This window comes from Rhinolophus sinicus, chromosome 2 (assembly GCF_057876585.1).
Source record: "Rhinolophus sinicus isolate RSI-liver-muscle chromosome 2, RSI-T2T, whole genome shotgun sequence".
Taxonomy (NCBI): Eukaryota; Metazoa; Chordata; class Mammalia; order Chiroptera; family Rhinolophidae; genus Rhinolophus; species Rhinolophus sinicus.
The window spans coordinates 40,276,579-40,289,282 of NC_142502.1; the positions used below are offsets into that span (position 1 = coordinate 40,276,579).

General features: G+C 32.7%; 1 protein-coding gene across 1 annotated transcript in view; it reads right to left on the bottom strand.

Annotated features, from left to right (window-relative positions):
* The window catches only part of RFX6 (regulatory factor X6), a 55,573-nt gene that overhangs the window by 17,157 nt on the left and 25,712 nt on the right, over positions 1-12,704 (bottom strand). Inside the window, exons 7-9 of the mRNA XM_019741337.3 lie at positions 4,759-4,866; positions 1,191-1,268; positions 963-1,076 (exon numbers count right to left, since the gene is read on the bottom strand). Of these exons, the coding sequence (XP_019596896.2) occupies positions 963-1,076; positions 1,191-1,268; positions 4,759-4,866 (300 nt within the window). The remainder of the gene's footprint in view (positions 1-962; positions 1,077-1,190; positions 1,269-4,758; positions 4,867-12,704) is intronic.

The following is a 12,704-nucleotide window of genomic DNA, read 5'->3' on the forward strand; positions in this document are numbered from 1 at the left end:
TTTAACTTGAACTAAAGATAGAGAATATACTGCACATACTGCTCCATTCTCTTACCCTGTAATGAGGGGAGAGGAACAGAGGATGAAAAAAGGGCTCCCCCATTCTGCTTCAAGGCCACCTACGTATCACATCTTGGTCTGCAGGGTTGCATCTGGACTAAGTCTATCTAGCTTCTGCTTCATTTCTCTGCAACTAACTTAGAAGGATTTTATTTCCTTAATGCTTAACAAGGTGCCAGCTTGTGTTTTCTTGCTAACTCAGATTGTTTTTTCCAAAGGAAACCTTTGGTTTTCTCTTATGACAATTTATCAGGTAAATGTTGACAAACTCACTTTAAAGTACCCACATTTCAATATAGTTTTCTCGTTAGCTTGTTCTGCTCTAACTAGGGAACAGATTGTCAGGGAATTAGCCTCTCTGCCTTCCTGCTAAATGTTTGGCTAGAAGGCCAACCAGCTCAACTCATCTTTGCTCAGGATGTCTTCATAATATTTTGCAGATACTCTGGGACTTTTACTTGGTTTGGGAACAGAAATGACATTAATGCATTAAAGACAGAAATTTCAAAGATTTTCAAGTTATTAATCCCATGAGAGTGCTTAATTCTGCTTTCCCAAAAACACTGATATTATGAAAAAAACCATTGTGTTATCTAACCTGAAAACACCTTAAACAGTTAATAAAAATTAACAAAGTGTTCGTGTATTAGTATGTCACATTTAGAATTATTCTCAGCTGTAAACAGAAATTAATTTTGTTTTACTTAATGTAAATTTACATTAAAATACATACACTATTAAACATACTCTATTAAAGTGCCTACTTTCTTATCAGAAAAAAAAAATTAATGGTGTTTCTCCAGCCAGAAATAACACATTTATTGAAAACATATTGCAAAAATTTCGATAGAAGGCTCTTAAAAGAAACATATGGTTTGTGTTTAAGACATCCCAGAGCTTACCTTATAAAGAATTGAGTCACAAACACAGAAAATGTCAATGATAACAGGGTTTTCAAGCAGGGGAAGAAGATGATCAGGCATTCCTTGCCAAAAGTGTAATAAGAAATGCTGGATCTAATTGCAGAGGAAAGATTATGTACATTAAGTTTTTTTTCTTGAGCTCATATAAAGTACAGGACAAGAAAGTACATATAGTATAGCCAGCAAAGCATTCTTTGTCACCCTTACCTCTTCAAAGTTTCCATTAATTGCATTGTCCAGGATGCACTGGCAGTGAGTTTTGTACATCATTATGAGGGTATCAACCTATTTCAAGGAAGAAAAAGCTTAACCAAAGCACCTTTTCAACACTGCCTTCATTTGTTCATTCATTCATTTGTTCATTCATTCAACACACATTTTTTAAGTTCCTGTTTTGTACCAGGCATTGTACTCAATACTGAGGGATCAAAAATGAAGAAAAAATTCTTATTTTAAGGAGCTTACTGCTGTATGAAGGGAGAAAGGCAAGCAAATGTACAATTATAGTATAGTATTATGAAAACAATGAAAGAGGTGATGTGTAAGGAGCTACATGTCAAAGCAACACTGTCATTTCCTGCTTAATCAGAAAATTACCTTTGATTGGAGAGATAAACATGAAACGGTAAACTACATCAACTCTTCACAGTTTTTTTCTGTGGGTGCTTGAGCAGTGTGATGTGGTGGCTTCCGGTTTTGCTTCTAGAGTCAGCTAAACTTGGGTCCCCAGTTCCACTGAACTACTTACCATGTATGACTTAGTACAGGTTGCTTAGTCTCTGAACCCCAGGCCTTTTGTCTTTAAGTAGGACAGTAATAATATATTACTTATATGGTGTTAAGAAGATGAAATAAGACGATGCTCATAGAACAATGCCTGGTACACAGCAACGCCTTTACCAGATATTAACTAAAATTAGTAACAATATCAAATAATGCATTTACCCAAAAAAGATTTGAAAATTGAGGGTCTATTATGAAAAGTCTTTTTCCATGTTACCACAGGTATTTGTATTGCATAAAGTTTTAAACATATTCTAAAATTTGGAATGGATTAGAACTAGATAATATTCTAGCAACTTACCAATATTCAAATTTAAAACTATTTTATAAGCTAGAAATGTCCCCACCTATTCCTGGTTGTGTGGTCTGCGTGAACAGGGCACGGCTTGGAGGTTAAAGGTATGAGCTTTGCCCACAGACAACCTGGATTTGAATGTCAGTTCTAATCTGCCACTTATTATCTATGTGATTTGGGCAAGTGTTTTAATTTCCTCATCTTGTAAAATGGAGGTGATAATAACAATAAATATCTAATAGGGTTGTCATGAGGACTAAATCAATTAACACATGTCAAGTGGTTGGAGTAATCCATACTATATGCTAAGAAATTTACTGATGTTAACTATTTTTATACCAATAGTATCTAGGGTGGTGATGGTGATGGTTATTTTCTATCTCATCTTTTCTCTCTAACTTTTATCCCTACAGCCCAGGGTCAGTACACAGCTTTATAGTTTAGCTCAAAGCTGTATAATGATGACATGCAAACTATCAATCTACCTTCAAGGATGTACGCTGACGACAGGATACCTCTAACAGGATATGTCACCATTAATGCATTGAGACATGCTCTATACCTAGGCAATAATATTTTATTTTAAGATGGGGCAGCATGAAAGATAGAAAGAAATTCATAATGGTTGTCAAAAAATTAACCTTTTGAACCCTGAAGTCTACTCAAGTACAGGCATTTACCTTCACAAGTTATTTCCACTTATTTGTGTCAAAATGTATTCTTTATACATAAATCATCCAAAAATTTTAATTTTACTACTGGTACTTCATTTGTTTACTTAATATTTACATAGTCTTAGGACAATAAATTTTCACTGCAGTATACTTGGCATTATTTATAAACACAAATTTGCTCAATTTTCTGAGAATCAACATCATATTATAGAGGGCGGGAGCAGAGGCAAGGTTTCTCTCGGGTAAAGGCAGTGAGCATGTGATGGGGGTGGCAACTGCCTTGAGTGACAGTATGATAAGGCAGAAATCAGGCCTTTAGTTTAAGCCAACACCCCTCACTGGAGCCAACTTCTCACTTGGCAGTCTCCATCTTTTCTGCCTCAAGAAAGTAGGTGTTTAAAGTGCTGAGCTTCAGCCCCACCCTTCTTTCTAGGAACTGTCAAGTTACCTGGGGAACTTGGCTGCTGGCTAAGGAGGTGAAAGGCAGGGCCCCAGTGCTCTCAAGGGACAACAAACTGTTACTGTAGTCCCTGGTGCTCACTTCAAGGACCACTGGGAACGGATTTAGAAACCAGGGGTTATATAAGCACCTAGATACCTGAGTGAAAAATGATCTGTAGACCAGTTTATCAAGTTGACAGGTAAGGAATTCCTTGGAGGCTGCAGAGAAACTAGAATAAACTATTGGATCATTTTCCTCACCTCTTTTTTTACCTTTGTTGCTCTCCCACCCCACTCCACAACCAGGTCTATTTACACAGTGAACATCTTTATAATATTTGCATGTAAGCAACCCTGTCCACAAAGGTAACCCATAAAACCTCCCCCCAAAGGACTGTGTTCCCTGCTGTCCCACTGATCTCCACAGATTTCCTCACAAACTTCCACATGTTAAATTTACTGGAGGTATCTAAAATCTGAAGTCATATTATCACACATTACATCCATAAGGTAAAAAAACACGATGTGATAACGTTTAAAAATGTGATGGGAGAGGAGAATAGTAGGAAGTAGACTTACTTTAGGAGACTTGCTTGGAGTCAGCACCTGAGAATAACCTCCAATAATTTGCCTTGACTTAACTGGGAAAGTATGTCTGTTACCAAAATGAACCCCAGAAGTTACTGTGCATCTCTACTTATCTATCAATAGACTTTTTCATTAATGTGTAATTTTACTTCTAGTTTCTACAGAAAGGCCATTACTAAAGTAATACAGCTGGACATTAGTTAATCATATTCTTCCATCTTTGCCACTCAGAAATACGAGCTGACTTAATATACTATCAAAGGTGTTTTCCTCAAATGCTATAGAAAAATGAACTTTAGTTAAGAGAAGAATGTAGAAATCATTATGCCCTGATTTAATAATGGATGTTATTAGTCAGCTAGTAGGTCCCAGTAAATGACTCTAGAAGTTCAGAAATAGAGGATTTAGGCTTAGATTTTATTACATAAGCATTGAAAAGTTACATTGAGGATTATTTATAAACTGAATCCTATGAAAAATTTTTCTTCCTTTCAGAAAAAATTTTCAAATGTAAGACAGCACAGAATTTTAAAAATGCAAAGAACTTCTATGATCATCCAGTGTAGTTCTTACATTCATCTAGGTATCTCCCCTCAGTTTTAGAAACAGATTCTGTCCTAGAGAGCTTTATGACTATTTACTGAAATTAAATGGAGTTAATCAAAAATTTAAAGTTTGTAGTTAAAGAAACTGCACGTGATAGACACATTCTAGTATTTTATTCCTTAGTATTGAGTTTTAAATAAAAAATAATTAATCTTTTAAGGTTTATTTTACTACTTTCTAATTACATACTAGCATGGAGATGGTAAATAATTAATTGGAAAGTGTTTAATCAATGTTAGTAAACATTTGTCACTCCTATAAATCAGTCAATTATGTTTGATTATGCAGATTTCTGATTGCATCCTGCAAGTGCCATGAGATTCCTAGCAAAGTGAGATATGGAATCAGTATATCAGAAAATCAATAGAGAAGTAGCTTTAATTGATACCTTTTCTTTAGAAATGCATCCTTGGTACACAAGGTGTTGAGCACTGGGGAATTCTGGTAGAAGTGTTCCAGTTTTTGAGCTAAGTGAGTATTTACGAGTGAAGCCACCCTATAATTTAGAAAAATGAAAAGAAAGTCATTATCAACTATATGGCTCCAAAATACAATTTTAATAAAATAGAAACCCATAAAATTTCATTCTTCTTTATCCTGCAAACTATGTATAAACTGTGTAATGAATAAATTAGACATGTCAGCAGAATTATTGTTTCCAAACCATAAATAGTTTCATAATCAGGATATTTTTCCTATTATTCTGGATTTTAGTTCTGATCAGTTTTCACAACTTCTGAGATTTTAGTTCACATTTGTTAATGACATAAGTTTGGAAAGATTTACTTTTAGAACTATTGAAATTATTTTAACTAAGAGAGAATCAAGAATTGCCAAATCTAACATCTTTATTTATGAATTAAGTAAATGAGATGATAAGTTAATTAATGTATTTAGCCTTAGATAATTAGTGGTAGATTGTAATTAGAGTCTAAGTCTTCTAATTCCCAAAGTAAAACTCTGGACTTTCCCACCTCAACCTTACCCCACTCGAAGTTCAGATATTTCTTCTTTTGAATCTCTTGGGGAAAGCACATCTCTATCAAGTTTTAGATGTGAGTCTTATTAGCCTTTATTTTCAAGTATGGATAGGAAAAGGATTATTCTGATTAAATGATTTTTAATAAATGAGTAAAGAACTACTACATAAATAACTATCCTAACTTGATATGATAACACAGTTGATCTTAATCCACTCTATTTAATCAGCCTTAATAATTCAAGATAAGTTTCAAAGGCTTTCAATGCTTTGGATTTGTCATTTATGAACCAATTATCATTGCACTGTCAAAGAATGATATTGTCAATAAATAGGAGAAAATAATAGGATGCAAGAAAATAAAGATTTTAATTTTAAAGGAAGGAAAAGGTTTGGCAAAATATGAAAATAATATTCAATAAACATAACAAAAATGCACCTAAATTCTAATTTTTGGAAATGTTATACTTTTTTATACCTTTTCTCTTGGGTGGAAAATCATGTTTATTCATCCCAAGATATAATTTGTGAGATAGGAAAAGTGAGACAGAGAAATATAAACCAAAAAATGACAATATGTAGTGTTGTATTAAATTAAATTTAAGGATATGAGAATACTCTCATTTCCATGAACAAATTTAATTAGTAATAAAAAAATTTTCAACAAAGAAAATAAAAACAGAAGATTTAACAGGTGAGTTATATCAAGCATTCAGGACATAGACACTTTCAAACTTAAAATAATTTTTAAACAATGGAAAAGAAAGACAATTCCCAATTCGTTTCAGGATGTTTATGCCAAAACTAGACAAGAACAGGAAAAAAAGAAAAAATTTAGGCCAATATCACTTATTATCATACTTGAAAGAGTACCAAACAAAATATTAGCAAACCAAATCTAACATTGTATTAGAATGATAATAGCCGGTTAGTTTTAAATCCACCACATTAACAGAAAAAAAGGGGCAATACCATATATTATACAATCATCTCAATTGATGAATCTCTGTCTCTCTCTCTCTTTCTCTCTTTTACTCTCTGTCTCACCCTCCCTCTCTCCCTCCTTCCTTCTTTGTAAGCTACAAATAGAAAGGAAAACTCCCTTAATCATTCAGTAAAGGATATCTATCAAAAAACTAAAGCAAATATCATCCACAATAGTAAAATACTGTAAACATTCTCTTAAAAATCACAAATAATATAAAGTTGCCCACTCTCACTTCTTTTAATTAACAGTGTACTAGAGTTAACAGCCAGAGCAGTAAGACCAGAAAAAGTAATTAAGTATTGAAAAGAAAGAAACAAAACTAGCTTGATATGGGTGATTACATTGAAATATAATGATATGGTTGATTATAGTGAAAAACTAAAACAAACTGCACAAAAATTCTTACAATTAACAAATACTGTTAGCAAAGTTGCTGGATACAAAATCAGTGAAAAAGTCATTTCAATTTCTAAAATCAAGGAACAAACATTAAGATCATGCAATAAAAAGGTACTATATAAAATAATAAATATTAGAACACACCTAAGAATAAGTCTAATAAAAGAAGTGCAAAACATAAGAAAATCACGAAACTTTACCAAAGGTATTAAAAAATTATTAATAAGAATATTTAATATTGTGAAAATGGCAGTTCAACATGAATTGATCTATTTCTTTGACACACTTCCAAATGCCACCAGGATTTTCTGTGAAATATAACAACCTGATTCTAAAATGTATGAGGAGATGCAAAAAACCAAGAATAGATACAACACTACTATATAGAAAAACCTGGCAAGATTTGTCCACCAGATATGAAGATGTATTATAAAGCTTAAATAAATAAAACAGTGATATTGACATAGGGATAGGCTAAAAGAAAAATGAAATGAAAAAATTTGCCAAGAAATGGTCCATGAATACATGATAAAGTTGGCATCATGGGAATAAAAATGGCTTTCTATCTCATCATACACTAAAAAGTCAATTAGAGGAGGAGGATTCTAGAAAGATGGTGGAGTAGGAAGTACCAGGAATATGTCTCCCCACCAAGATAACAATTGCACTGGCAAGATCTATCAGATATAATTATTTTGGAACTCTGGAGTCTGTTGAAGACTTCCAAGTGAAGTCTTGGAGCATAAACTGCAATTAATGTGGGTCAATTTCAGCTTTTAGATCAGTAGTAGCTACCATCCTCCACCCTCCGCAGACAGTACACAAGTTGCAGTAGCATCTTGCTCATAGCTTGTGGGAACCAGGTTGGTAATAATGACCCTATGCTCCAAATACCAGGAATCTTTGTTCTGATCACTGATTGCTGCTTCTCATCATGGAGGTACAAACACAGAGAGAGGTAGCCCTTTTTCATCCTACCTGCCATTTTTGCAAGCCCCCCATACTGGCTAAAGTGACTTCTAGGAGACTAAAAAGATTGTTTCCTTTTTCGTTCCCTTCATGTTTTGTTTATTCCCCTCTTTTGAAAACCAGATATTAAACAGTGAGACATGCAAAAGCAACTGCATTTATGGGAGAAATTAGAAAGTCACTGCACATACCCAAAGAAAGGTGCAGGCTGAGAAAAGATCTGAGAAGACCCGAGAAGGCCTAAAAGACCTCAGGCTGATCTTGGTATGGAGACAGCCTACAACAATAAAAAATAAAACAGAACAAGAAGCAGACCTTTGGGAAGAAGGAAAATCTGATTTCCAGAGTTACTGCATTATTAGATTCAAATGTTGTTTTCAACAAAAGGTCACAAGGCATACAAAGAAACAGGAAAGTATAGTCCATTCAAAGGAAAAAAAAATAAACCAAAGAAACTATAAACAACAAAGACCATGTGGTAGACCAACTAGACAAAAAACTTTAAAACAGTTGTCTTAAAGATTTTTACAGAACTAAGGGAGGATATGGAGAAAGTAAAATGATGTATGAACAAATTGCAAATATGAATAAAGAAATAGAAAACCTAAAAAGAAACCAAAAAGAAATGCTAGAGCTGAAAAGTAAAATAATTGAAATGAAAAATTTATTACAGGGAATGAAAGGTAGATTTGAACAGACAGAAAAAAGAATTAGCGTACTTGAAGAAAGAACAATTGAACCTATCAAGTCAGAGGAACAGAAAAACATTTTTAAAAAGCAAACAGAATCTAAGGAACCTATGGGATACCATCAAGCAGATCAACAAACATATTGTGAGAGTCCCAGAAGGTTTGGGGAGGAGGGGAGTAATTGAAGAAATAACAGCTGAAAACGTCTCAAGTTTACGAAAGATATGAATACAAACATCCAAGAAGCTCAACAAACTCTAAGTGTGATGAACTGAGAGACCCATACTGAGACACATCATAAGCAACCTTTCAAAAGATAGAGACTCTTGAAAGCAGAAAAAGAGAAGCAACTCATTACATAAAAGGAATCCTCAATAAAGTTATTTGCAGATTTCTCAGCAGAAACTTTGTAGGCCAGGCTGATACATTCCAAGTGCTAAGAGAAAAGCTGTCAACCAAAAATTTTGTATGTGGAAAAACTATGTTTCAAAATTAAGGGAGAAATTAAGATATTCATACATACATACATACATACACACACACACACACACACACGACACTCACAGATAAGCAAAAGCTGAACAAGTTTTTTATTACTTGACCTATCCTGCAAGAAATTCTACAGTGAGTCCTGCAGGTTGAAATGAAAGAACACTAGACAGTAATCGAAATCATATGAAGAAATACAGATCTCAAAAAAGGTAAATACATGTACAATTATACAAGCTGCTATTATAACAACAGTTGTAACTTCACTTTCTGTTTCTTACATGATTTAAGAGACTAACATATATATTTTTCTAAAAAATAATCATTAGTAAAAAAGCTAGTATTATTGTAACTTTCATTTGTAACTCCACATGTTCTTTTCCACATAATTTAAGAGACTGATGTATTATAAAAAAAAAAGTGTATATTTTTGAACATACAACTTATCAAGAAGAAATTCTGCGATATCAATAATTGAAAGGGGTTAGGGTTGAGCTATAAAAGAGCAGAATTTTGTATGTTATGAACTTTAGCTGGTATAGTTTCATTTTACTGTTATAACTTTAGGAGTTAAATGTAATGCCATGATAACCAAAAAGAAAAGAGCTATAGAATATACACCAAAGCAAATCATAGGAGAATTAAAATATTTCACTACAGAAAAATCAGCTAAACACAAAAGAAGACAGTAATGTAGGAAATTAGAGGAAATATAAGGCATGCAAAAAACTAATAGCAAAATGACAGAAGGAAGTCACTCCTTTTCAGTAATTACTTTAAACGTAAATGGATTAATTTCCCCCAATCAAAAAAAAAAAAAAAAAAGGGACATTGGCAGAAAAGAAAAAAATTATATTCTGTCTACAAGAAACTTACTTTAGATTAAAAGACACAATAGGTTAAAAGAGAAAAAGGATGGAAAAAGATTTTCCATTCAAACAGTAATCAACACAAAACAAGGGTGACTACACTAATATTACATAAAACAGACTTTAAATTATAAAATATTATGTAAGAGGACATTATATCTTAATAAAAGATTCAATACAGCAAAAGATATAACAATTAAAACATTTACACATCTACTAAAGACCATCAAAATATTAAGCAAATAGATACATTTTGAACTAATAATTCTATTAGAACTAATAGAACTAATGATTCTATTAGTTCTAAAAACTAATAGAATTAAAGGAAAAAATAATTCTAAAATAACAGTTGGACATGCCAATACTGGATAGAACACCTAGACATGAGAAAAACACTTTACAAAGTAAGAAACTAAAAATAAAACAGCATATGTAAAATACCTATTGATAACTCATATTCAATGGTGAAAGACTGAAAGATTTTTCTGCTAAGAATGGACATCTGCAAAGATGTCCATTCTTGTCACTTTTACTCAACATAGTACTGGAAGTCATAGCCAGAGCAATTAGGCAAGAAAAGGAAATGAAAATCATCCAAATTGGGAAAACAGAAGTAAAATTATCTCTGTTCACAAACATGTTTTTATATATAGAAAACCCTAAAGATTCCACAAATAAAACTGTTACTAACAGAATTAAGAAACAAATTTAGCAAATTTGCAGGATACAAAGCCAGGACACAAAAATCAGTTGCATTTCTTTATACTAACAGTGAACAAGCCAAAAAGGAAATTAAGAAAACAATTCCATTTACAAATACATCAAAAAGAATAGAATACTTAGGAATAAACTTAACCAATGAGGTGAAAGATATGTGTACTGAAAACTACAAAGCATGGCAAAACAATTAAAGGAGACACAAAACACTGGAACAATATCCCACACTGACTTAATAATGTCAAGTGTCAATGTTACCCAAAATGACCCACAGATTTAATGTAATCCCAATGACATTTTTGCAGATAGAAAATTCATTCCATAATTCATATGGAAACTCAAAAGACTCCAAGCAGGCAAAACAATCTTTAAAAAGAATTTGAAGACATCACACTTCCTGTTTCAAAACTTACTACAAAATCCCCATGCTAATGGCATAAACGCAAACAAATAGATCAATGGAACAGAACAGAGAGCTCAGAAATAAATCCTCATATATATGGTGAAATGAATTTCACCAAGGGCACCAAGACCAGTTGATGGGAAAAAGACAGTAAGGACATTTCAATAAATGGTAATAGGAAAACTGGATATCCACATGCAAGATTAAAGATGGACCTTTACCTAGCACTGCATACAAAAATTATCCAAATTGATCAAAGACCTGAATATAAGACATAAAACTATAAAACTCTTGGAGGAAAACATAGGCTTTATTGGATTAGGCAATGATTCCATGGAAAAGATACCAAAGGCACAGGTAGCAAAAGCAAAAACAGACAAATTTGACTTTACAAAAATGTTAAACTTTTGTGCATCAAAGGACACTATCAACAGAGTGAAAAGGCAGTCAGTCCATGGAATGAGAGAAGATATTTAAAACCATATTTGATAAGGGATTAATATCCAGAATATATATAGAATTTATAAATCTCAGCAATAGAAAAACAAAACAACTATTCAAAAATGGGCAAAGGACTAGACTAGACATTTCTCCAAAGAAGATATATCAATAGTCAACAAGCACATCAAAAGATATTCAACATTATTAATAATTAAAGGAAATTAAAACCACACAAGATACCACTTCACACCCATTAGGACAGCTACAATTGAAAAATACATATACAGGTCTAACAAGTTTTAGTGAGGATGTAGAGAAATTGACATTCTTATGCACTGTTGATGGGAATGTAAAATGGTACAGCTGCTGTGTTAAACAGCATGGAGTTTCCTCAAAAAAAATTTAAAATAGACTTAACATATGATGCAATTAACATATGTAATTCCTCTTCTGGGTTATATACCCATTTGAAATATATATAATTGAAAGCAGGGCTTGGAAGATATATTTGTACATGCATGATCCTAGCAGCATTATTCACAATAGCTAAACCATGATAGCAACACAGTTGTCCACTGACAGATGATGAATAAGTAAAATGTGGTATATACATACAATGAAATATTATCCAGCCTTAAAAAGGAAGAAAATCTGACATATGCTACAACATGGCTGAACCTCACGGACACTATGCTAAGTGAAATAAGCCAGACACAAAAAGACAAAAATAATATGATTCCACTTAGATACCTAGAGTATTCACAGTCACAGACACAAAAAATAGAACGGTGGTTTTCAGGGGCTGGGCAAAGGGGAGATGGGGAGTTATTGTTTAATGAGTATAGAACTGCAATTTTGCCAAATGAAAAGAGTTCTCTGGAGGGTGATGGTTGTGCAACAATATGAATACACTTAACGCCACTGAACTGTATACTAAAAACTATTAAGATAGCAAATCTTATGTGTATTTTAGCACAAAATATTGAAAAAAAATCAATTGTAGATGAAATAAGGACTTACGTGGTAAGAGCAACTTTATACTTTTAGAAGACTATGTAAATTTTATGATCTAGAATATATGCAGATTTTAACAAACAAGATACAAAAAACACTAACCACAAAATTTAAAAATTATCTTCATCAAAAGGGGCTGTAGAGTCATGCCACCAACATGTAGAGTCATGCCACCAACTGGAAGAAGTTATTTACAACATATAACATACAGGATATTAGTGTCCAGAATACATAAAGAACTCCTAAGAATCAAATTTTTAAAATAGAAAAATTATGTGATCTGAACCAGTATGTCATAGAAAAGAATCGGGCAATAAAAATCCAAAAAGTTATTCAAGCTCATATTTTTTTATGTAATTCTCAATAGCAGTTTTCAT